The sequence below is a fragment of the Opisthorchis viverrini genome (genome assembly GCF_000715545.1).
Source record: "Opisthorchis viverrini unplaced genomic scaffold opera_v5_13, whole genome shotgun sequence".
Classification (NCBI taxonomy): Eukaryota; Metazoa; Platyhelminthes; class Trematoda; order Opisthorchiida; family Opisthorchiidae; genus Opisthorchis; species Opisthorchis viverrini.
Genome location: NW_008751669.1, coordinates 2,820,961 through 2,848,245, shown reverse-complemented (window position 1 = coordinate 2,848,245; position 27,285 = coordinate 2,820,961). Strand labels below are relative to the sequence as shown.

At 42.4% G+C, this 27,285-nt stretch overlaps 1 protein-coding gene across 1 annotated transcript in view; it reads left to right on the top strand.

Moving 5' to 3' along the window:
* T265_01262 (hypothetical protein) overlaps positions 1 to 27,285 on the top strand; it is a gene marked incomplete at both ends in the record, with an annotated part of 90,700 nt that overhangs the window by 33,543 nt on the left and 29,872 nt on the right. Inside the window, 12 exons of the mRNA XM_009165247.1 lie at positions 688 to 1,203; positions 5,878 to 6,095; positions 7,350 to 7,637; positions 10,034 to 10,352; positions 10,437 to 10,500; positions 13,584 to 13,695; positions 19,484 to 19,594; positions 21,380 to 21,512; positions 23,080 to 23,534; positions 24,120 to 24,242; positions 26,514 to 26,582; positions 26,702 to 26,813. Coding sequence (XP_009163511.1) covers positions 688 to 1,203; positions 5,878 to 6,095; positions 7,350 to 7,637; positions 10,034 to 10,352; positions 10,437 to 10,500; positions 13,584 to 13,695; positions 19,484 to 19,594; positions 21,380 to 21,512; positions 23,080 to 23,534; positions 24,120 to 24,242; positions 26,514 to 26,582; positions 26,702 to 26,813 — 2,520 coding nt within the window. The remainder of the gene's footprint in view (positions 1 to 687; positions 1,204 to 5,877; positions 6,096 to 7,349; positions 7,638 to 10,033; positions 10,353 to 10,436; positions 10,501 to 13,583; positions 13,696 to 19,483; positions 19,595 to 21,379; positions 21,513 to 23,079; positions 23,535 to 24,119; positions 24,243 to 26,513; positions 26,583 to 26,701; positions 26,814 to 27,285) is intronic.

Sequence of the window (27,285 nt, the reverse complement as noted above, 5' to 3'; positions counted from 1 at the left end):
TATCATTCTACGAGGGAGTCCTCCGGAACGCATTCTTAAAAGAATCGACTTCTCATTGAATCATTCCAAGTTATCCCTTTGCAGGAGAAAACTGAATTTAATTTAGGTCGTTGACATTCCACAAAAAGGCAGAATGATAGTTCATGTGTTTGACCGTAAAGATATCAGTGAATATGGAATCTGTAGTAGAACAGTAGTCCATTGAAGTACACATAACACGAAATGATTATGGGAAAATACCCAGTCAAGTTCGATTTGTTTACTCTGGCGTGATTATGTGAATATGTCCTCTAAGCAACAATCGCCCTTTAACCGATGTGCACTGAAACGCGAATCAATGGATTGGTGTATCCCAATTGACCATTGGTCGGAGTGATCTGACTGGTGGTACCTTTCAATAGGTGATAATATAAGTTGGTTGCCTCAAACAAAATTCGAGTTAAACGAGGTCTATATAAAACAAAAATAAATAACAGGAAGGAGAAGACGATATGATGGTCACTGATAAGTCGCTGTGTGCAACTTCCTACCTCCGTATTTTGAAGCAAAAGCGATTGAAAAAGGGAAACATTTATAGATGATGTACTAAAAATTCGTTGTCTCTCTCTCTAAAACCTGTTGGCTTTGTGATTTACCGCATACTTTTTCTGTTTTCGATCTCATACAATATATACTGCATTCATTTAGCGGGTCGCTTCACCTCTCCGTCAGTTGAAAACCGCATGAAGGAGAGCAGCCTCAGTTTGTCTACTGCAAACAATTCTGACACACAATGCTTCGCTAAGCAGTCCAATGCTAAGAGTGATCCCAGGAATACAGACTCTTCAAAGAGGCCGGAAGACACTGACAGCAGTGGATGTTTGAATCCCGAGACTATTCTGGCCAATCAAATGCTCCAGTCCTTAGCCGGCGCACAAATATCTTACCAGCGCCAGGTGAAACAACAACAGCAACATCAACAACAAGCTTCAATGGCACTTGCTGCAGCACTTTCCCGAGAAGCAAGCTTATCCGGATTTCCGCCGGGTTATCTTGAAAGTTTTTTGACATCAACATCTGCTCGTGCAGGTGGTGCGTTGGATAGCACCAGTCGTGCTGATTCTGCAGGTGCTGCAACCAATCTGGCGTATGTACGAGCAATGATGATGGCCATAGCTGCTGCATGCGGTGGAATGAAGAACGCCTCGGGAAGCAGCCTTGCAGGTAGATTGTTGACCGTATATAAAAATAGGCCATAAAACTCAACTTTACTGTAACAAAAAACTACTTCATGGGAAAGCAAAAGTGAGAAACTGATGCAGTCACAACATAGACATGACAATAGCACGCTGGACGACTAAGAAGGGTGAAAGGATATCAAGCATCGTAACTGCGCGAGCAGGCAAAACTTTCCATATCAGATCATAAGTCATAACCAAATAAACCTTCTCAAAATCGCAAGCCTATAATTGAGACAGTCTTCGTAGTCGAACTCCGTCCTTCTATCGATCTACTGGTTGTCTTAAAATACACGAAACCTATGTTGCTCTTTATGCTCTCTTTGTTGGTACTGTACGCGCGGTGTATACGCTCGCAAAATATCTCAGCTCAACAATAAAACCCGCATTGTAATTTCTGGATTTAATCTGACCACTATCGCTCACAATGTGGATAGTAGATTAGGCGTTAATGAGGTTCGCTATAGTGTCAGCACACTTCACTATGTCGCTACACGAATGTGCATCAGAAGGTACCCAACCCAGCCTCGTAGAGGCAGCTAGTAGTAGGCTCCACTAGGTGGAGTGGCTACCAGCAATTGTTATTGCAGTATAACGTTCTTGCATTCCTTACCGTGACATCTTGTAGGGAACAGGGATCACAATCCCAAGGGAGAGGGGAATGCACCAAGTGCGTTTATGAGTCTGTATTTAAGCCGTCCAGCACTCTATAATGGACAAACTAAGGCAGCTGAGGCTGTGGAGTATGAAAATGAACGTCAGTTGCATGCATTCTATTGGTGTTGGACACGGCTAAAAAGATTCACCCACACCTTTCCATGCATAAGTTGGAAAGCATTATGTAGATTTTCAAAATGCCATTTTACCTCAGTTCGGTTGGTATTACTGAGAACAGCGCACAAATAGTACAGGTTCACTCATAAGCTCCTTACCCACTGTTTCAACGAAAATTATGCTGACCATTTATCCCCGATTCGGGCAAGGATATTGACACTTTCCAATCGTCAAACCATAGAATATCACCGGAATGATTGCCGACGGTATCCTGTTACCATTTATCGCTTAGTTCACAGCTGATAACATATAGTGAACTCAGTTACGCCTATCGTAAAAGCATTGTACACATGAAACGAGACACTTGGCTCAATGGTTTTCTTTGCCGAGATTTTTGTGAAATTTTCGGTGTACTCACCTTAGTCGCCGAAACGTCAAACCAAACATCGGTCCAAATCGCAGTGACCTTTACCAAGTATTTTACAATGAGCTAATAATGTAACTAATAAGCTTGTGGGGTCTCACACTGCTCGCATATTTAATGCTAGCGAAATTGCTACACAGTGAAATTTGCTTCCAGGCCGGTTCTGTCCAGTCGAGAGAGGCCAAACTAGATCCTACGCAGGCGTGAAGTGTTTTATCGTCAGAGTATACAGAGGTACTCTTTCCTATATCAATTAAATGAATTATTCAGTGATAAATTTGTTGACGTAACCTACTGAGAATTACCGTTCCAAAATAAAAGACCTCTGTTGGCTCTACGGGGATGTCTTGTCGATATGAAATCCTCCCAGTAAGTAAAGTCTTGCGCGCATGTCAAACATGGGTTAGTGAAAGATACATCTATAAAAGCACAACTGCGATATCCTTGGACATAGATATGTGTGACCGAGATATGTGTTAATATATCAAAAGTCATCAGCTGTCCGTCTAGGTCAGTAGAATGCGTGCGTGCCTGGATTTAAATTAATTCCACAATATGAGGTATACAGAATGCTAAACCAGTAGGTATAGGGGATGTGTACTCCATTACGGGTTCTAAATGCAAGATTTTTCTTGAAACGACGTGAGGTTTTCCAACGTACGACCTCTTGTGAGTAACACGGGCCACACCTCCAATGGAGATAACACAGCCGTAGTTTATGAAGGTTCACTGGAAGCAAGTTTTAGTTTCTGCAACGGTGGTACCAATCGTAAAGTGTGTCAGCGATTCAGAATGCAAAGGAAGTAACTTTGTTTGATGTGAATAACCGTAAACTCAACCTCATGGTTATAGTGGATGTTTACTTCAATGTAGAATACTCAACCGCCGAACGGTTAAGTGTTTAAACAGTTAACCAGAATCTCACAGGTTTGAAACTCCCTGGTCATTCATGGGATACGCACCGCTGATTGTTCCCAATACCCACGAAGCAGTTGTGCAGTGTTTTTTGGTTTGAATGGCTTCAATTGCGGGAAGAAATGTTCATTGACGGTCGAAATCCATCCCAACCTACACTCGAGCTGTGGCATGCCGAGAATTCAGCCGTTGCACAAGGATAAGGAATTCCGTCTTTTGGATTGAGATCAGCACTGATGTATGAGTAGTGCCCTCAGTCTAGAAAAAAATAACAGTTTGTCTGATTCCGTTGGAGTTGGGCACCTAAATCTTCACCATTCGTGATGGATGCAGGGAAAACCTTTGACAGCTAGACTGTAGTGAGACCTGCTTAGTGGATAATGTTCGTGAACACTGCTGATAAGCCCCCACGTTCGCGAAAACAAAGGACCCACCCAAAATCTGTATATGGTTGTATATAACAAGCCAACACGTAGTCTATATACGAAAAAGCCTCTTAATTAGCACATGAGATTCGGAGATGTTCAAGGATATATATGTTCAAAATCTCCGGAGCGAGAAATTCCGCTTCGCTGACCATAGTGCATAGGACTCATGCATTCCTGGATTCAAGTGTGAAGGAGACAAGTTATTTAACCGCGTATATTGTATTTATTTAGTTATGTGTTATTTAGCGTTATTCATTTATTTAGTGTGTTTTACTTATTGTGTTATTCAGTGTTGTTTATTTATTCCGTGTCATGTGAGAGCTTGAAATCCTGATTGGTCGGGAGGCTCAGTTTTTTGCACAACTTGAGAATAGGAGAGAATTCTAGGGGGAAAATCACAGCAACTGAAGCCACGGCGGTAGATCATTTGTGACTTTTCAATCGAACTCTATGGTAGGTAAACTTCATTTGGCTGTAAGATGAAAAAACGACAGTACATTCTTAGGTTACACAGCTACGAACTACAAACTCGGAGTGAGATTTTAACAATTCCGAGCTTCAATCCCTATCGTGATCATTGCATCCATAGCAATTTATTTGCTTGTAGGAGGATTAAACAAACTCGTCTGTAGCATGCATGGATTGAAGACAAAAATTAGGATTAGATTTTGAATGATACGGTTAAACTTCGGTTAAACTCAGTATGAAGTGTATGGAAACGATGATTCCGGGGGTAAGCAACTGCGAAAGCGACTGCACACGTCTAAAGGGTCCCGATTTTCTCAGTTAGTCCAAACCATACTTCTTGCGATTCATCACATAACGCTATGAAATTTCTTGTGAACAACAAAGTTGATCCCACATTAACCGGACGATTGTGACTAATGAAATATTTTGAAATTCCGGATGCCAACAGTCGAAAAGATCCGCAGAGGTCGATAGTGTCGTAACCTATCCAGTTTTTTCATAATGACAGCGTTTGACGAAAACGAGACAGGTACGGAAGCTACTAGTGGTGTTACTGAGACACCATTGTTTGTCAGTGAACTTCATATATATTTATTTTTTGACATCTACCATTGATTAATCAAACGAATCAACTTTGATTGCTGAAAACCGGGTTAAAAGACCTAATGGCCATTGATTGTCATTTTCTATGGAAGACATTTTAGAAATGATGTGGCGAGAACTGAAGCACGTGTCGTAAAGTGGTTGGTTGCCTTTGCCTTATAACCGGCTCAAACTGGGACGTGAGTCAACCACACCGAGCAATACTCATTCGAAAAATCTTAATCTTATTACAAGGATGAGCGTAAAAGGAAATGCAGCTGACGGTCACTCAATTTCTGCTGCTGAAATTAAAATGTGACCAGCTAGACTCAAGTTCTACATTTTTAACCTCGTGGGACTTGAATACGTTCAACTTTAGTGCAGAGATCTTTTCACAAACCAAATAACTGAAAATTTCCAACGTTCCAGATTCATTGTGTCGCTAAAACCTCAATGTATGACCATGTTTGCCTTGGTTGTGTGTTCTCCTTGAAAAAAAATAGTTTATATCTGATGGCCTGCCGTCTAAATTGAAGGTTGAGCTCTGTTTAATTTTTTTAAGCATATGATGGGATCAGATTCGCAAAACATTTGCTATACTCAAAGTGACAAATTAAGTCAAAGACAGGGGACAAAATAGGCTAGTAGTGTGACTGGTTTAGCGCTCGAGACCTTGAGAAAGCTTAGTGATATGGCCGCAAACTTACTGACCGGAAGGTCCGTGGTTCGAATCCAACATCCAACATCCGTACGTCATTCATGGTTATTTCCATCGTAGCAATCAGAAGACACTAAAGTAAGAAGACGAAACTTAAAACTCACAGAGGTGTTCCGTTTAGGTCAGAGAATATCACGAAACCGGCTACATTATATCTTAGGTTCAGCACAAAGCGTCTGTAGATTCTTACTACGCGCAGACTACTGGTGACCGGAAAATCTGTTGCGGACGGCACCCATGCATGAGTACATATATATGTGTATATCTCTTTGCCCAGCAGCTTGTTGGCTATTAATGTTTCATAATTCATTTGCATTAGAAGCATACACGTTTTCTCACTTTACTATTTAGGCCAATCAAATCTACCAGCCGTCCCATTACCTCCGATCCTGTCCGGTGGCATGAATTATGAGCTACCAACTTTCGGATCGTTTGGTTCCAGCGGTAACGGGCCACATCAATCCACGTCCGTTTCGTCACCATCTTGTGCGGGACCGACTGAGTCATTTAATGATGTCCTGACATTCTTGAGTCAGTGCCTGAACACACCAAAGCCTTCACCAGACCGCGTAAGTAGCTCTGTACGAGAATAAAAGCTTTTTGGGCCACTCCAATTTCCGAGCAAGCCTTTTTGCAGAAAAGCAAGTTAGCTCAATCCAGCCACAGAGACTCCGGAATGGTGCGCAATACGCTCCTTTCCTGTTATTTTTTGGAAGAAAATAACACATACCTGATGGTAAAGATTATATTAATGAAAGTCTTCGACTAAATTATTGTGAAAGAATAATATGGTCTTCGTGTGTGTTCTGTTTCTCTGTACTACCGAGACATTGGCGAAAAAAGTCAACAGGCCAACATCTGTTTGAATGTTTACCAACATCGCGGACAAATGCCTCATGGTATGCCATTTACTTGGTATGCACAATCCTCTACCCACTACAGCCGCAAAGCAACCGACTTTGTGCTTTATTGAGGTGTGCTGTTAATTATGGTTATTAATTGGCTGGCAGAAGGCTTCTACTTAATTGTGTTGCATGGAAATTTTCTTCCATAAAAGACTGGGTTACACACCCTGTAGAATAACCAATCAACAGAAGTTAAGCCGAGACTGACTTCTAAGTAAAACGCTAAAACATTAGTGTTACAATCAACACTAAACACAGAACGACCCATCGGGTCATCTTGCCTACATTCTTGGTGTTTTTAGTATTCAGGAGAGATTATTAGACTGACAGAAGAAAGTTGAGGTAGTAACATGAGAAGTTACTGACTAGGTAAAACCGTCTAGTTTATTGATAGAAGGAAGGACGTATGGACAAAATTACATACGTCAACAGCACCGTGACAAATGGCGAGATCCCGGATAGATGGTAATATTGAAGCAGGGAATATGATAAACCTTGGACGCATTAAATTCTGTGAGAGGAATGAGTGATTCTGTCGATGGAAAACTGATCTCTTAAGATCCTTCAGTCTAACTTTTCTAGACAAATTTGCTGGCTCTTGGAGCTGCAACACCGGACATCTACTCACAGTTGGACAACCACGGACGGTTTGTGCGGGGCCGCAAGTGATGTTCTGTGCAAGCCCCTTTACACGGATGTATACGATGTGCGAGCCTGCGGAAGCCTGTTGCAAGTTATCGGTCGGCTTTAACACTAGCTTATCAGTGAGTGCCGACTGTGATCATTGACGGTCAGTGTCACCCATCTATACCATATATTATATGACTGTCACTATGATGTGAAAAATATCCGAAAAGAAGCTTGTGTCACCCTCAGTTCCCTCATCCTCTTTTTTTAAACACTGGTTTCCCCTTTCAGACACCGAATCACTTAAGAACACCACTCGACCCCAAACAGCATAGTATGTCAACGTCAAGTCCCATCGCAAGACGCTCTGGTCGTGCCGGGTCGAACTCACGCACAAGAGGAGGCAGTTTTAGTGGGTCAGCTCAAAGCGCAACCTGGGAGCAGCCCGTACCTCCTAGCCCCACACGTCACCGAGGTCGTGGGAGACCTCCAAAGTCAGCCGCCGGTTCGATGCATTATCAGAACAGCCACAAACAATCTTCTCACATGACAACCAGTTGCGCATCGTTTAATTCCCAGGTAAGTAGTCGAGGATAGGACTTCGGACCTTTTAGATTAAGCAAACACCACCAATACTTGGTTTGAGTAGATGGGCCAATTATCCTGCCGCACACTACGCTTGGAAGAACATGTGAATTACGCTAAGTGGTCTAACGCTAAAATTCCCAACTTGGATGAAATCTGGTATACTGGACAGCACGTTAGCTGCCTTCTAGTTGGCTAGTGTAAATTTTCACCAACGCGTTTGTCAAGTAATGTGTTGCACTTGCTTACACCCTGGAGCTTCAAACAAGATGCCTTGTTTTCTCACTGGTAGAACCAGAATTGCCTGCTAATCACGAAAAACCGTTCGTCCAGGCATAAGGATATTCATTAAATTAGCGGTCTTTCTTCCGTTTTCGTTTACCAGTCGGTGACGAAAAGTTATCAATCTGCGAATCCAGCCGGTGGAATACGCCAAAATGAAATGGATGACAAGCATCCAGTTTTCCTAAAAATACCCAGTGATATTCGCTTTGAACCGAAAATTTTGGCAGATCACTTGTCATGAATGGATAAAAGCCCGGTGTATAAAAATTGCCAGACAGATTGTCAACCATCTAAAATCCATTAACTGAATCACTTCTCATCCAACAGTCCACTATTTAGACTGTTCCCAAAAATGCACTTTTCTGGTCCGATCGTCCTTCGCATTTCCATTATTCTTGGCAGTGACAACCCAAGAAACCTTGGTAACCAGACTTCACGCACCTCAGTGAGCTCAGTATCGAATGCTTACACTGGAGCGTCCTGCTTCTGGAATGTAATGGATACAAAAACGCTGTCTTCATGTCAATAATTTTGTGAACCAGAACGACACATACGGTGCATGACAGACATGTTGGTCTATAGGCAGGTGCACGAGAAAACAAATCCGCCGACAGTTGTTTCTAATAGCAGGTGGATCAGAATGTGAGGTGCAGGTGTGAAGGGAGTGAACGGTCGGATGCACAGATCTTCTGACATAAAGAGCTAATGACCGTAGGTCCTTACCACATCGGATGTTACCGCCGGTTAGAGACAAATGAGCACTGTCCATAATATTTTGAACACACTTTACTTGCTGCTTCATTGTTGTACACACCTAATAAGTAATGAAAACGGGAACACATAGAGGTCTGTGGATCACTTTGGCTTCTGGTACTTCAGATTTTCACACCGTAATCATAAAAACAGGCGATCGCTTGAATTTGACTGAATCTCTAATGCTTATTGAGGCGTGGAATCAATTAAGAGTACCCAATGGCACTTGATCTAGCGATCTGCAGTTTAGACTTATCACGCAGCACCCGTCAAGAGATGGTCGTTGGCTTGTTCGCTGAGCTGGGCAATTTGGTTGCAAACGTTTCATCACCAATCGAGGTGACATCATCAGTGCGTGGTTGTGCGTAGCGGTGGGTTAGTGGTTGTGCCCTACGCTACGCACAACTACACACTGATGATGTCACCTCGATTGGTGACGAAACGTTTGCAACCAAATTGCCCAGCTCAGCGAACAAGCCAACGACCATCTACGCTACCTGAGCTACCGACAATCTCCTCTATAGAAAACCCGTCAAGAGAGTTGATAGCCCGTGTGTCGTGACCAACTATGCGTATTCCTAAAGACGTCGTTTAGTTTCCATGTCAGTCTAGAACTATGCCTACTCTGCTTGCGCGTGCAGAACTCGGTCATATGGTGTTGCGGTGATGGTTGCAGACGGAGTTCCATTGTGTGAATGGTATTCAATATCAAGTTAATTATTGTGCCTGGTGAATTTGCATAAGAAAATCAACAGTATAAAGCCCCGGCCTGTCATACAAACGCTAGTTGTTATGCAGGTTGATATAAAATAGGTAATCGAGACCTTTGAAAGACTGCGGACTCTACTAAAGCAGCCGAACTTACCCGACAAGCATTAATTTACGTAGCAGTTCTGTTGCCTTGTTGACCCTTGAAGAGCGTTGTCCCTCGAATACGGTGAGGTGATAACCATGATCTTAACTTTCTTTGTGCAAATTTATCGTGAATGTCGACAGCTACTCTAGTAGTTCACTGGTTTTATGACTGAAATTTGTACAGTAGCGGGAGAAAATGGTGGGAGGTTACTCAAAATCGCTGAATAGACTTATAGGTGAAGTCAAGGATAGACTCTTCAAAGAGCAAGGGGTGTTGTGCTTTGTTCAGATTAATGTCTTTAGCCGGAATTAAAAATGGAGGTTGACCGTTGTTGCCGCCGGTCAGCTCTTTTGCAAAGTGACAAAGAAGTAGTCACATTTTCGGTACTTAAAATCCGTCGAATGGCCCCTAACGTGTTTCCCTTTCATCTGGCCAAACAGACTCGTGACATTTTTCAGCCTCGGCATGTGTAAAATAATTTCATTTCATTGTTCAGGATGAACACGAATCATACAAACCAAGTTCGTCCGAAACGACAACCAGTGTCTACGGACGTCGTCCTTCGAGTACAACAAGCGCAAACGAATGCAGCGTGGATGATACGATTGACGAAGTACTTAGATACCTGGCTGCTTGCGATCACGATCCAGCCATCGTCGCTAATCGTTATGCTTCCAGTGCACTTGGTATTGCCTTGAATCGTAAGCGACGCAAAGAGCCAGGCACTTCAACTGCAACCTCTTCCGCTCTCGTCGGTCTGCCTTTATCCAATACTAGATATCGCGGGGAACCCGGTGAATTATACATGCACTCAGGTAAGTTCGGTCACAATTTGGGATGCCTGAGTAAATTGATTGGAGTATCAGTGACCAAAAATGCATTTTCTTCCATTTTTACAGGGAACAAACGGATTCGCACAAGCACTTCCGCGGATTCCAACCTACGGCGTCCACTTGCATTAGGGTAAGCATAATAAGAGTACATGCACTGAATGTGTACTTCACACACACTGTAATGCCACGGATAAGTGTATATCGCAAACAGACAACATGGTACTCAGTTTGTTGTCCATCTCAAGAAGGTGATGACAGTGCTAGAGCATTTTCTTCGCCAAAGTCATACTTCTCTTTGTTCATGAGTAATTTTAATTTACTTCATTATACGATCACCTTTAAACTTTGAGTGGACGGTTCACGCAAACCTTATCTTCAAGAACGAAATGAATGACATCGGTGGCCACTGAAATATGAAATTATCGATCGGGTTGGTTCACTCCAGCTTTGGTGGGGCTCTAGATAGCTCATTGGTTAAGGCGCGCCAGAAGGCCTCTTGTTCGAAACCAAACCCAACATCTGGACCACTTCTGTCAAGGCTTGGGTAACCCGGAAGTATCTCAGCCCTCATGCATCCTTCAGGTGGCATAGCAGCTACGCACCGAAAGGGTGCAGCCCTCATCATCCTTCAGGTGGCATAGCAGCTACGCACCGAAAGGGTGTTACGGCTGAGCGATAGTCATTATTGTTTTATTATTGGTTTTTTGCTTTTTAAAGGCTCACAACTTATTTGAAATCCCTATTGTGAGGAGAAGAATGGAAGTGAATGAGCAAGTGCCTAGTGCCAAGTTACGACAATTGTTCCGGGGTGCTTACACATCCAGACGCTCATTCAGAAAATCTGGATAGAACTTTACGACAAGAACTCCATTGACGTCGGTTTCCGGTCGTATGTCGCAGCATTTACACAGTGGGAATCACGCGGGCACCATCCTGGAATGCTAGTAACATTGACATTAACCAGACTGTTAGCAATCGCTTTGACACCCCTCTGTCAGGTCAAAGGATATCCACCTCTCCGCTCGCGCACTCCCAACTGGACACGGAAGACTCTCCAGTTTTCGCCTCATTATCCTGTTGATAAAAAAAATTCCATGAGAATACAGAGAGTAGGCGTGTTTGTTGGACATCATTTCATGTACGAAAGCCTTTGTAGGGCTCCCATAAATCACGGAAACAGAAAATAAAAATAAAAATCTTCGAAGCGAAATACGTCGCTGCCCAGAGTATTATCTTCAAAAGCGTTAGTTATTGCATCCAGTTCTGGAGATCTTCTAGCTTACCTGTCTTTTTGCTCAACTTTACCGTCAGAGTCCTAAAGAATAATGTCTGTGGTGTCGAACGTGTAAAGGAAGTTTCCCCTCAGAACCTATCACATGCAACAATGCATTGGATATACGAGAAGAATGAGAACCACTAAGTATTCAAGGAGTTAAATCTTAGTATTGAAACCGAGAGTACTGGCACCTAATCCGTAGTGTTTTCGGACAACTAAATATCGTTAGCTCTCAAGCTATATGGGAGTGGATAGGTGCACATCTTAAGTCAATCGACCCACACATGTTTAATGCTTCTTCAGACCATATTATGGTGCATTCCTTTTCTTCAAATCGTGTTTTCGATGTATGATAAACCAGTGGACGAAAAAGACACGGCACATTCATTCACAGACACACATGTACAAGCAACGTGCCAAGTTGTACCGGTTGTTTATCGATCGCTACATTCACCTAAGCAATCTGGCCTGTGGATCGATTCGCTTAACCTGTTCACCGTTTTGTTTCGGTACGGTTACTGGTTTGATTGACAGCTACTGACCCGGGGGTACCGAATGATTTAAACGATGGATCAGTCTAAACCGCCTTTGGTGGTCTAAGTATGTGTGCTCACGAAACAGTGCCTGAACAGACAGCTTTATTTCGACTGCAGATAATAACGTTACTGAAAAAGTTCCAGAATTTATCAGATCACTTAGCCTTTTCAAATGCTTACCATGCACTGTCGGGAACTCATCACAGTTTAACTTTAGGTGACGTTAGCGGTTTGCTTGTTCTGTATCAGTTTTGACTTTGCCGGGTGAAAAATTAGTTACATATTTTGTTACTACCATTAGCCCGTAATTCGTTTCTGGTCTCAATCAACGTAATTATTCGGTCTTCAACCATGCCAATACTATGGCATGATAAAGATCTTAGGCCTGAAAGAGAGAAAAGAAGCCTACTATTATTTACCATCATTAAGATATATTTTTTAAATGAAGTTTTGCTTACAGATTGGTAAGTATGGTGAGGTATAGTGCAAATTGTTCCAGGGGCTAGAGTAGTTATTTCTGAGTGGTACGTGGCGCATTCTGAACTGACTGCGTGGTTGAGAATTACTCCATTCCCTTGTATAACACCCGCTCTTTAGCGGTGTGACTGCCGGCTATGTTCTTCGGGTTAAGTACGACTTTACAATAGTTTAACTCCGGATTGATGAGAGTGGTCCAACTGTTATTCAAGTCAGGAATTGATTGTCTCAGATTTCGGGATTTATGTCCGCTTGAAGAGCCTGAAACAGGGCGAAAAGCATATGGACTGTCTGTGGATTCTAAGCAATTGCAGACGCTACTTACTTCAGAAAACCGGATGACTTCAGGACTATTTATGTGTGGTTTGTTGCAGATTCATTGTGTTTAAAACGACTGAGCTGCAGCAGACCTCAAACGGCATGTCTCTACTACGTTTGCTTCATCACTCATTTGTTTGGTCCAATCGCGCTGCTTATTTACCGGCCCAGGGTGGTCGAATGGTTCAGATCACAGTTGGTCGTTTCGAAGTTTCAAGATTCCACTTCCCATTGGCTCACTCAAGTTGTTTGGTCTTTTCAGAGATAATTACTCAGCAATATAAATTTTTACTCTAAATGTAAAACGCAGAGTCTAAGCAATCACCGGTCTTGCAATACGGTTAGTGCTACGTCGACAATCCTGAAATTCATACCACTCTGTTATTTCCCACTGACAGCTCTTCATCAACTTTGGGATGGGAGCGGATTAAGTCGTAAACCTCCTACGCTGGAAGAGAAACCGTTTTTGATCTGCTTGTTCGTTAATAAACGGCCACTTGGTTGAAACGTTTGGACACACTACATAAGTCCCCTCGCACTATATATATGTATATATAGTATATGTAAAGTTGACAACAGGCTTTCCGCTCTACTTTATTTGAATAGATGGCGTCGCGAGACCCTGGTTAAGGGTATTGGTCCTGGTGGTATTCTGGGGGAAGTCATCTATGTGACACCCTGTGGCCGACGCCTTTGGAATCTGGACAGCATACGTGAGGTAAGAAGCTGGTGATTTATTCTTCTTTCACTTACTTGACGAAAACTCACTAGGTGTTCCAATACATGATAGATCAATCGAGCGAAACAGCTGTCTAATCTTCAACTCTGCTCTGCCATTACCTATGAATATGGCGGTGATTTGCCCCATTTGTCCATCAAACTGAGTAAATTTGAATCGGTCCGAATTCACTCAGGATTGCGGTTACCATTTTATCGGAACGCTAAGAAGCAGGGCGTATCCAACACAATTTATGGAAAATAGGCTACAGCCACTGAGCTCAGGTCTTGCAGCCCAACCGAGGACTGGCTCCACTGACAAAGTGAGGATTCCACACCGACGGCACCTACAGGAAAGTAACTGTCGTGTTCCGACGAACACCAACAGCAGTCTCAGGCGGTGGCCACAAATACTGGTGAGTTATAAAAGCGGAAGCGGAATCCATGGACCAGCTGCGCATTTTAGAAATCTTATTGGGAGGCTACGCCTAAACTTTAGCTGCTCACGCGACACATTCGACAGGTTGGCCGTATCAAATGGACTACACAAGCATGGCCTACTTCGAATGACCGGCATGGAGTTTACATCGGTCACAACTTGCATGACAGCTCACTGACCGAATTTCGATCTCCTCATTGATGCTTTTTTAATTACACTTACTTCCATCTTAAAAAAGACATTTCCAACGGTCAGATCATTTCAGTCGGTAAATTACCCGCTCAGACTTTTGTGATATTTTCAGTAGGAAAATAACAACCCACATTACCCAAACCCTCCCACTACATCTGAAATCAGTTTTGAGAAGAATTATCTGAGCATCGCAGCGGATTTTCGGATTTTAAATAGCGAACAACAAATTGACTGGATCAAAATCAGAGACTTTGTCAAAGTAAAACATTCGTCAGCGATCTGCAGGCCAAGTAGGAGTCCCACGCGATAAAGTCAAGTTGAACGAAAATCGATTAGATCCGGCAGATCCAAATACTATGGCTGATCGGGGAGGAGAGAAAAGGTCTCGATCGATTGAAAAACTCAACTGTTTTGTAAACTTTGTGTACTGGGACGAAAAGAACACTCGCCAACGATGTCATTTTTCTAAGTTTTCTATGTGCGATTCAGTGCTATGTTCTGAGTATTCAATTAGTACCACTCGTAAACAGGATAGTGATATCAACTTCTCAGTTTTATCTAGTCAGTCATGGGGTTTAAAAAATTGCCTTTTAAAATTGTCAAGATATCTTTACCTGTATTTGTGGCCAATTTCCGACGAATCACGTCGGTACATATATCAACAACAGGCAAATTACCGTTACGTTAACGTTGTTCACAATAAATATGAGTGTCAAGGTAGCCAACTAGCTAAGGCTTAAGTTGCTTTTATGGTTCAGGTGTTTCATCGGTGACTATGCTAACAGCGGACTGAGCGTTTTAGGTTAATATTCATGGCATTACCGTAGGATTCAATTCGCGAATGCAATTTTTGAGATATGCTTTTGCACCGAAAGCATCGGTAGCAGCGACGTTCTTCGACCGGCAAGTGATCCGTTGCGCCTCATAAACTGTAGTGTCAGATAGTGAACTTTATAGGTGCACACAACACCCAGAACTCTCAATAGATAGTACGGTTTCTTCTACGTCGAGCGAAAAGTGCAAATGACCTAATACTTAATAGCTTTGTGAAGAAGCTTTGCGATATCCACTCTTCCAGACAAGCTGCCTTTAGCCATTCCTTTCGGTAAGAATTGTTAGGTTTCTTTTCAGAACTGTACAGCCTGATTAGAACAGGTCACGGGGTGAAAATAGGCAGTAGAACCAAAAATGACAAGGAACTACAGGTAAATAAGTGGTTGAATAAAATCAGATCACACTCGGATTCGTGGACTAGACTCATGTGCATTTTAGGTTTCTGTTTGCAGCACTGTTATTTCCAACTGAACATCCGTTTCTTCTGGTTTACCATTCAGTTTTCATTTGGAAAATAAGTTCCACTGAGACTCAGAGGCTACATCCGTCTGATGAGCCCTACGAAGGGCCAGACCGGTGGTGGATTGCAACCTCATCAGTAGTGTGTTATGTAGAGGAAATGCAATTAAAGTAGCTTTTACTTGAGCTGACACTAGAATCCAAGCGACAGATTATTTGTGGTCCATTTGAGTGTGACCTAAAAATATGGCTGAATTATAGGGTATGGTGAACTGAACTTTCGGAACCAATACAAAGTCGGCTGGCAACAGTGGTTCCGTTATGTCGCTATTCGAATAGGTTTTATATATTAATAAAGACGAATTAAAGACCATTGATCAGCTAAACCCCGCCCAACAGAGATCTAAATAAGATATTATAGACTCAGAAAGTGGGGATTCAAGCGATATCGAGGTGAATGCTCACAAGTTCAGACAGGTGTAGTATAGGCCCGCACTGATCAGCTCTGTGAATACCTATGAATTCGGTGGTTTTTCGCAATCAACTAATTCTCCGTTTGATAAAATGTAAAAGTCTACCGTCTTCAAAGGCTTCACTATCGGTTCAGGGAGGAAATTCCTACTGATAGGACATAAAAATCGTATAACGCTTATTTGATCCTGGATTTCGCCGTTAGATATCAAGTGTTCCAGCTAATTGGACGAGTTCTCCTTAGTGCGCCCAAAAACTGAATTCGAATCTAAGGCTTTCGTTTTGCTGCGGTCTGTCTTATCATCCATCAGTCAGTCCGTAGACTATCCCCTCACTACTCTGGAAGCATCATAACAGTCCGTTTATCGATTTGTTCTTCTAATAATGACGATTCAGTGTCAGTTGCCACCTTCGTGTTCTTCAACTAACTGCGAAGCCTTGTCACATGCTGTTCATTTATGAGGAGCTCACCAAGTGAAGAATATTTTTCAGTTTTTTTCATCGATTCTTGCACAGTGAAAGTTTAACTCTACTGATAAATCTAGTCACTGGCTTTAAATGGGCTTGAGAAGCGAAGACCATCTCCACGTATTAATTTCGGCTAATGGATCCCCTGACATACTTACTTATTCCAAAAAGTAGGTGGCATTAGCTAATGAAGACTGCAGCGTTTGGGGCAAGCCAGTCTAGGTTTTACACATACTTGACTTTATGTGATGTCCCAAAACAAAAGGTAAAATTGGAATCAAAATTTGCACGTACGACACAGTTTTTCACCTTGTTCGATAAGACCAATGTCTTTGGTGCATTCGGAGTTTACGTGGGCAGGAATGGACATCTGGCGAGTTTACAATGTTGTGGACGAAAACCCAAAACAAACCGCCCTTTGCCCTTGGAAAAAAGATGTTTTTTGTCCCATAAATCGAAGACCGTTGTTCACCATCTGCCGTTTTATCGACTGCGGATCAGTTAGCCACATCGCGAACAAGCAACAAGGAAACCCGTTGGGTCGTTAGCTATTTTGGTTTCCTATGCCCTGGTCTAAGATGGTCAAGTGTCAGTGCATGCTGTTATCCAAAACGAATTCACTTACAGCTAATTGAAACAAAACATGGCCGTTTTGTGTGTTTCAAAGGATCTCCAGTGGGGCTTTTTTAACTCGATTAGTGGAAACACTTTTGGTTGTTAAATTCAACAAAAGCGCCAGGTAATGCCAACATTTTCCGGCGATTACTTCGTCCTGTTGGTGAAGCCAACCTCTGCTCAGAAGACAAGAAGTACTGTACGAGAAGTACTGCATAGACGTAATACACTACCCACAAGTTTTCTGAAAATTCTTCGACAGCCCATTACGGCTTCGCCCTTCTTGCAGCTCATCAGGTAAGCGCAGTCCCCGAGTTTCCGTCAACTCCATGTCTAATTGTAAAGCTGTTTCATCCTCATTGGAGTCACCATTACGAAACTCAGAGAGTTTCGGAAGTGCGACCTTCCAGCCAGTTGTTGAACCTTTAAATGTTCAACCGCGAGCGGCCCATGGGCAGTGTCTTTAGCTATCACTTAGTTGTCGTAATCCCAATATTTTCCTACTCTGCTGTACAGGAAGAACCTGGTAAGAACACGTAATCCATTATATTGCAGCAGTTCGCTACACCGAGGAGCTGAGCTAGTGACTACTGTTATGCGTGCCGTCCCAGAGCACAAAGGCACGGGTTCACGTTTCGATTGCATTGATATTTCCATATGTTGCAGCTATGAATCTAGTCAGCAAAACATCAGGATTGAACCTTTCTACTAGTGCGATAGTTAAGCAAGAGCACAGACGGATTGAACTACTGAACAGGTGATTTTTTTTGCTTCATAACCTACGTTCTTGTTAACCCCAGTTGAACCACCAAGGTTCCACCACTCCTACACAGAAACCCCCATAAAAGATGGATGGCTGTCAATGGTATTATTGTATCCTTAAAACAAACAAGCTATCGAGAATTCATCAAACTACTAATTCTTGCCAAAGAGACAAGAATCAAAATGGGAATATCTAACTGCCCTTGATCTAGATATGCTGTCCTGTTGCCACCCTTAAACCCTGTATTCATAGTCCCCGGCGATATGAACTCAGCCCTTCTTCGTCGAAGTTAACTTCAATTAAAATTCCATCCTCTAAGTGAAGCCAACCTATGCTTGAAAGTCGGGTACCAGCGTACAGCTGTTCCATTCTTGTCGTGAATGGTCAGCAGTGTGCAACCGATGAAACTCCAGCAAGTTTCGAACCGGCGAATCCCATCTAGCAGTCTGAAAGATTAAGCGTTTGGTCACGAGAGGCTCATATCTACTGTGATTAACTCGCACTTATACAGGTAATGGCGCCACTCATCCTGAAACCACATCATGTGGTCATGTGACTCGTCGAGTGATGACTTATCAGACTGAAGCTTTACCTATCTTGTGGAAATCTTCCTGTAAGCTATCATCAGGCTGATGGATGTTTACTTCACTCAGTCGACGATTTGATCTAGGAGATGCACATATCATTATTCGTTGGAACCTGCTGTAGTTACACTTCAGACTCTAGTTGTAATGAGGCTGAAATTTAACACTTTTAAAAATATCACTGTATTTATTGATTCCTCAAAGCAGACAGCTGTCTTACTTCCAATGAGATTTCTCATAAGGTCGATGAAAAATCTGCACAGTTCACTACTGGCGCCACCCATTTTGCAGCTTATATGAAGGAAAATAATTCCAACTGTGATAGCACATGGCTCATGTTTTTCGCTGGTAGATTTTCTCAATGTTCTCAACGTTCAAATTCACCATGTTTATTATCTGCCGATAAGATGTAAAACCTTCCAAATGTAATCACTGATTATATGATACATTTCAGTCATACGGTTCAAGCAAGGTAACCTTATAAACACTCAATTGAACAGAAAAATAGATGCTCTCCAGCTTTTCCACATCAGGACCTGTTGCAAAACGTTTGTTTCTCTACTGTTGGATAGTGAGGCTACTTCATGATGAGTTTCACATTAAATTCTCGCATGTCACCTTGAATTTCTCAGTAGCAACATTCAGTCACACAAACCAGGTGTTTAGGTAACTTATATCCGTGTTCATTTTACAGGTCTTTCTCATACTACTGCTTCGTTTAGAGTAAATAAACGGTGTTTTGTAAATCGAATCCCTTAAAAATTGAGATTCTACACGAGTAACTCAGCTCTGTACTTCAAACGCAGGGTGTATGTAACGAGTTTTTGTTCTTGGCTGTATCCCATAGACTGCGGACATTCGCCACAGTCAGCGATGCGAACTCCGCACCTACATTTGAAACCTCTAGGTCGACGGATAAATGCCATGGTCCTAATTTTTCCCTTTTTTGACTTCTTCTCGACAGTACTTGAAGAGCGACAACGGGACTAAGCTATCCGTCGATGACTTCAGTTTCAAGAGTTATTTACGTCTTGGGGACTATTATGAGTGCAACCGAAGTGGACAAGCACCGCAGGTGAGGCTATTTTGAAAAGTGAACTGAATAAGTGTGTACCCATTTTCATTGTCAGATGCACAATATCTGCTTATTAAATACAGGGCTTGGGCATGCCAGAAAGGCTATTTTTAATCATCATTTCCTCTAAATTAATCCATGCAACGGTAAAAAGGAAAAAAATCTTCTCAAGGGTTCATGAACTGCGTAAAACTCACCCATCTAAAAATGGCTGCCTGTTGTATCGTTAAGCACAAGAGCATGTGCTCAAAAGTTCTCACAGAGTTGCCATAGTAGCGTCAGAGAAATAACAGCTGTTGAACATTGCTACTACTGATAGTCTATGAAGTTTGGCGATGCAAGTGGGAAGATGAAAGTCATACCGCTTCTTAAAATATCATAGGCGGAGACCGTTTCAAGATTAATAGACCCGAAATGTGGGGTAGTTTTTCTCGGTGGACCAATCCTCTGTACTGAGGGGATGCTAGACTCTAAACTCAGTCTTGCCTGAAGGAGGCAAAAGGGATGCTTGTTAGAAAAAGGCCACCAAAGAATTGCTGGTACTGTCTATGTCGAGGATCTCAAATTTATTGTTTTGGAACTTACATCTGATGCTTGTCAGCATGAACGATTGAATAGGTTTTGGCCACACGATGCTCGGATGAAATCATACAGCTGAAAGTTCAGAATAAAATTTTGGCTCCGTCATTCTAACTGTTGATAGAAAAACCAGATGGCAATTTGAAATAAGTTCAGTGCTCAAATTGATGACCTTCGAAAGTTGTTCGCAAGGGGTAGATGGCTTTATTAACCGACCTGATAAACCGAACGCTAAGGAAAGAGCTGATTCTCTGAGAACCATAATATACGACCTATTTTATCAGTTAGTCTAGATTAGTTCCCCTGTGCCAACGGTTAGAGTGCTTTAGACTTGAATACACCGTGGGTATAGCCGTTTTTCGTACGAGCACCCACCTATTGTTAATATTAAATGAAGATCGTGGGTGTCTTCTACAGAATAAACTTCTTGCATTAAAAACAGTGTGAGTACGGTTTTCTGAGAAACGTTTAGCACCCCATGGTACGCAAAATTACTCCTTAGCTGGTGGCTACAGAATTGTGCAGTTTCATTAAATCGTGCAATCAAAGTTTTTTTGCAAGTCGCTCTTCTACTCATCCTAGCAGCTAGTTACTAATACTGCAGTGTTAATGGTTGCACGTTAGACTGTGGTGGCCAAGAGTCGAAAGGTTTTGTGAAGTCCATCATTTACCGTTTTATTTTCAATGCGAAAGGTGTATTACTCCCCAATGAAGGTCATTTTTTCTTCGAAACAGTTTGTCGCCTATCCTGTCCTGATAACTTTCACTGTCACAAGCAAAAAAAGTACGGTTGGCTAGGTGCTTTCTTGCCAGTCTCGAAAATTCTCGTGACACCATCCGGCCTACCAAAAATGGAACCTTATCACACAACTCTAAGAGAAACCTGATTGCCATGTAAGATATTTGAATCTCTGTTACTCTCGTTCATGTAACCTGCCTAGTCTGGTCTTGTAGTTGGTTTGCTTGGCATCTGGGTCATGACAAGTTACTTTAGAAAAATCCCTGAGCCAGGCAGTACCGAGCGACAAACTTCTCCGCTGCACACTTCATATTGTTGCAGCCAGATCCAGAAACAAACCATAGTATTTGGCTTATTCCTAATGCTGTTATGGTGAACCACTCTTGCCGCATTCCCGAAAATCTCACGTACGTATAATTCCTTCGAACCGAAAATCTACGTACGTATAATTCCTTCGAAAATTCCAGAGCTACGTTAAAATGTCCGACGCCGCTTTGGACGCCCTCATGACAACCGCCGGAATCGCTGAAATGACGGATTCCAAGAATACTCCCGGCAATTCATGTTGGCCGGCAATATCTCAGGCAGAGAACCTTGAAGGTTAGTCGAGGTTTTCATTTATTTCACCCGGAGTTGCAGGGTTGAAACGACTGCACAAAAATGTCCGCATTAGCGAATATGCGGATCTGCCCTCATTTTCCGAAGGAGTTGTGGGGTTTGAAGGGTGATCGTGTGAATGGTAGCGGAGCGCATGAGGCAGTGCTCCATTTGGTTGAATGTCTGGTTGTACGCTTGTCCTCTGAAATTAACACCACTTCAACCAAGTTTACACAAGTAGTGAGTTTTGAGCTCATTTCGTAACCAAAATAAAGGTGACTTCGCATACGGCAGATGCATACAGTTTGACCGTCGCATTCATCTAAAAAGGTTTAGGTTCAGGGAATCTTCAGTTGGATGGCTTCTCTGCGCCGAAATACCCTCTTTAACTCTGTTACCAGGAGGCTACCGCCAGCGGGATAGGATGGTATCAGATGCGTTTTGATTGGAGGAGAGCAACTCAACTCCTTCAACCCTACCGCCATTAGGCGCATAGCTCCGCCAATTTTTTTGGCCACACGAAGTATTCAGAAGGCTACGATGGATTTGAAAGTCTAACTCCTTAGCGGCCAAATCCTTAGTTTATTAGCTCTATCATCGTACCATCTTGTAGTATCATTTTGAATGTTTCACTCTAGAACTGGAAGGAATGTGTTTGTACGAAAGCCAATCACCTACTGACATCTTTGCGGATAGTAAATACCGCATCATCACTCGTTTATGGACCAACAATTCTAGCTGAATCCGGGGTTTAGGCTATTCTTCAGTTAAATATGCCGCTGCACGAGGTCCGACTGACGTTTCACTTGGTACGATATTCGAGATACCACTGTACATTTTCTTGAAGGAACCCACTAACCATAACTTTGCTGAAACTCATTTGACGGCCTACGACCGGTTTTGCGATTATTCTGGGTCATCAGCTAGGAGTACCCTTCACCACTGAACAATCCAATTACAACCAAGTTCATATACAAATAATTTCGTGCTCAAATTATTTGCAACCCGGTGCTCAAGTAGTACATAGGAATGGAGGAAAATTGGGACTACGCCCGTTAGCCCCAAGAAATAGGAAACCGGTCATGGGCTGTCGACGAGTCACCAGCAATCTTACGACTAGCGCTGTGCTAGGAAAATTATACCCTTTTTAAGTTTTCAAGTTTATGGAACAGTAAGCCTAAAAGGGCACTGCAGTAGGCTTGGTTAAAGTACTGTACTGTACTGTACTATAGGTCATCTGCATTTCAGGCTCCAACAACTACCCGGTTTTCAAGCAATCAACTTATCAGCATGTGTAGATTATTATGAATCACTATCATGTTTACCCAACCACTTTTTGCTCGCTGTTTGTTTCAAACCTGTGTCACTGCCCTTCATTCAAATTCCCTCTCATTGGAATACCTCACGGCCAGTTGGAGATTTCGGTTATGCAAAGCGCTGGGTTATGTGTTCTAGCGGGATGCAGTACGAACGTTAAAACTATTACATATTAATTACACATCGGTGTTGGACTTACTTGAATGTCTCTTACTTGCGCCGATTCATATTTGTATCTTCCCATCACCTACAGCTACCCAACACATTCCTGGTGATCTGTGTCCATCAAGCAACGTCTGCACATCCAACCAGCCTATCCTCCCGCCTGCGGCCCATATGAACTCCACAGTTGCATCTAAATCAATATATAATTTTCCCTCCAACTTGTATGATCCAGCCAACTCTGATTTGAACTATACCGCCTACCTCGGTTCAAGCTTGACTGGAGATTCCTTGTCCGTCCCACCAGTAGCACACTCAGCAAGCCAGAGTATGGCTATTAGTCCCGCCGCCATACCATTCCTGGATCCCTACAGCTCCCATTCGGGTCTCAATAACTTCAGTTCTCCGCTGAATCATCCACTTGTATCGGGATCAACGTCTACCGTGAACAATCCCTGGTCCCCAATAAATCGACCGATGGGCTTTTTACCATTGAATACTTGCATGCCCGGTGTGCCTAGTCTAACCGGTTTAGACCCTACAATGGTGAGTATTCGTTAGCATGCGAGAGTGTGCTAGGAATTTTTCTCAGCATATCAAACACTACGCTGTCGTAAGTCCGGCTAGTCCCTCCAGGAGTGAGTGGCCTTCAGTGAACTTCTGGTTACTGAATAGTAATGGAAGCAACTGGGTACCATTAGTTGCTCAAAATCCCTCTCATCATTTGCTACTCTGCGATGAAATAACTGCTCAGTTTAACTTTGTTATAGAAAAGAACGTTGTTAGCTCAGTTTGTTCAGTCGGCGGTCGAATCGCTTACTCACTAGCTTTGTTGCAAACATCTCGTCGCCGGTCGAGGCCGTAACAACAGGATGTAGTGGGGAGTGGAATATTCAACGGTGACATTGTTCCGAGACAGCATAAGGCACCATAATCTAGATAATTTCCTGATCTTTAGATATCCGGTCTAAACAGTTCTATAGTGAGTTGAGATGATTAATCTTCTCAGGACTGAGTTAGTTATTATCACGCTATCCTAAAGCTTTCCTTCCGTTTTATCAACGAGATTCTTGTTCATATTCTTTGCACGCATGAATGTCACTTTCAACGTCTATTCGATCTGTTTCATAGGAACGGGATTGTATGAAACAATTTTTTGTTCAACTGGCTGAAGAACAACTCCGACTGAACAAGGAGAAAAAGGCACACAGGCAGAAGGTGCTTCTCGAACAGCGGGAACAGCTGCTGGCACTGGTAAATAAACAGTTTTTTTCATATTTACAACAATCAGTTTGGTCACTCGGCTGTGGATTTTTCCCACCGAAGTAGCCAGTATAGCAGGTCGAAATTCCATACAAATATGCAAGACAGTGTAGCACTGGAGGCGTCTCCATTAGGAAGTGGTCTCTACTCAGAATCAAGCCCTAAATTTTCCACTACTCATAAGCGCCTTGCACACAAAAAGGAGTCTTTTTAGAATTGACACTGTTTATGACCCAACGCACTGAAAGAACCTCAGTGATATAAATAACAAGAACAATAAACGAAAAATACGGAGCAAAGGAATGTCGTGACGATTTGAGCAAACATTAACTTTATTGTTGAGAATGAACAGTTGTGAGAACTCGAACAGACAGTTTTTCATAGGCTTCTACAGGCCGGAAGTTCCGGGAGGAATATGAAGGAAAAGAATAATACTCAATAATGAAGTGTTTATACTTGATAAGGTTGGCCAGAAGAACAGAAATTAGTTGAATATTGTCTTGAGAGTGACAATAACATATAGATACGCCCTATGCCTATGACGAAAGAGGACTCGAAAAAGAGTGGGGACTCGACACATCAATCACTACCTTTGTTAGCAGGAGGTTGGTTATTCCAAATTTTATAGCATTATTCCATATTAAATAGAACGTGAAATTTAAAAAAATAAGGCTTTGATGGGGAGATGTTTCTGAGCGTAAAGCTTCGATTATGACTGGCTCAAAGAAAAGACGACAGGAGACCGCTAAATGAGTGATGGACCAGGAAGCAGGGGTTGAACGATTGAGTGTAGGGTTAGGTTGTAGTCCAATAACACTGAAAGCTTCGAATGGCATAAGTGGAAGGAGGAACAGGCGAAGATTTCGAAGCAGAACTTTACCTAGTGTATCTCATTAATGGCTGTTTACACTGATCCGAAATGACACTCACCTTGAGAATTATTTGAAGTACGAACTGAAAACCCTTTTGCAGAATCGCGGAAGCAACCAGAATCAGGGTTAGTTACACTTTCGATGAACAGAAGAATGGTTGTGGGGGAATTTGGGTTGATCTAGGAAAGCGCAGTGGATTCTTATCTCAGTCAAGCATTTTGATGGGAATGTTACAGTTCAGCTCAATACGTTAACTTGCGGATCGCATATTAGGATTGTAGCAGTCAGGTAGGCGCGACTGAGAGTATCGGTACTTAAGAATTTTCCAGACAGAGCGTGCCGCAATAAAGGAGAAGATGGTGGAAACTAAATGTGAGGTAGAGACAGAGATAGACACAGAGGACAGTACTTCAATGTAGCAAGAGGAAGCCCAAATTATTTTTGCTTGCACTTATCAGGTCTCCGTTCACCGGTTTTGCGAAACTAAACTGGTTTTTCCATAACATACCTGGTGAGTTAGCGACAGACAATCAGGCTTACCTCCAATTTTTATCCTATCCTTCAGGCGTATTTTATTTAGTTGGCGTTCCTACTGTAAAAGTTTCCAGCCAATCGTACTATGGGTGTATCTGACCGCCCGACCTGAGTTCAGGCGAAAATAGTTCGCTAACGTGGTGGTTTATTGTGCCCGGAAATAACTGGTAGGCGAATTTGGATCGATAGGCAACATTGGAAACTGTGAATTCTATCCACGACAGACTAGCGTACTGAGGGAAGTTCCGGGCCCCCGAAATTTTCTCCTCAGTAGATAAACCAGCGTTTGGGTTTTCTTCGGTGTTATCGCCACATTTTTATCCATACAGCGTTTAGATTGTTTTGTACAGAATATTTAGGGTTTTATCTTGGTGAGAACTTTTATTTTGAAGATGACAAAGATGAAGATGAAGATTGTGATAGCGGTTAATCCACTTTGAAAACTGAGTTTGTCGGAATCGACTGAGTTGGTCACTGTTAGCATCTTGCACCAAAGTCATAATCACCACAAATTGCACCTGCTGCTTCTTAATAAGAAAACGGATGATGAAACAAGGTATATCACGGATTGTATAATCTGTATAACCTGTATTCCAATTTAGGAGATCGAATATGGTTTGAAGAAACAGAATGGGGATTCATTCGCATTTCATTCACTATCAAAGCTTCACTTTCTGCTCCCGTATGACCCGCGCCCAATTTAGGTTGTGATTTTTTCCAAGGACCAGGCTAGTTTATTCAAAATAAATCTGTTAGTTGTGGTTTGGGTGCTCCGTGTATACTTTTTATTTGTGTGAAAAAATACATTAGCTGGGACAAGCTGTTTATCCGCTTGGTTTCTTCACTTCAATTCCAGAAAGTCAATGAGCGCATGGAGTATGAACTCAAAAAACCAGTTGAAGATCTCCGACTCCTGAATTTGAAGGTAATGTTGATTTGACTGTTAGAACTATTATGGGTTTTTTGGTCACGAGCTAATCAGCTTTGAATTCACACATCCTGGCTGTTTCCTGTTCTCTATGAAACCGCTCTCACATTTTCCAGCCCCTCCCGAAACTCGATCCAATCGAAGGTAACCGACTTTCTAGCCAGGCATTTTCTGATTGCTTGCTGGTTGTGGAATTCCTGCACGCTTTCACGGAAATTCTTTGTGTCGGTAAGTCCATTCTACAAGCAGACCTACTTTTAACTATCATTTGTATGAGACTAATGTCAATAAAGCGTCACATTCCTTCTTATTTTCATGCAAACAAAGTAAACGATAAAGGGATACAAAGCAGTCTAGTCAAAGAGTTCATAATCGGGCAGCAAGAAGTAACCATTTAGTTGCAAGTAGACAAGCACACTGCTGATCTCGTTAATATAACGACGAGAGGAGAGCACTGAATATATAATCGATTTGTAGAGCGATCGTTCGATATACCAAACAATGGGAGGTACTTGTCATGTCATCGAGTATTTCCCTCAACACTCTTCATCATTTGTGGACGATGTAATAGCAGGTCCTGTGAATCAAAATATCACTATGCTGCCTGATTTATCACTAAATCAAGGTGCCTTTGGTGGTTCTGGTGCGCTGAAGGGATTCTACCGTGCTCTGGAATACATGTTTGAAACTCAAGTTAGGG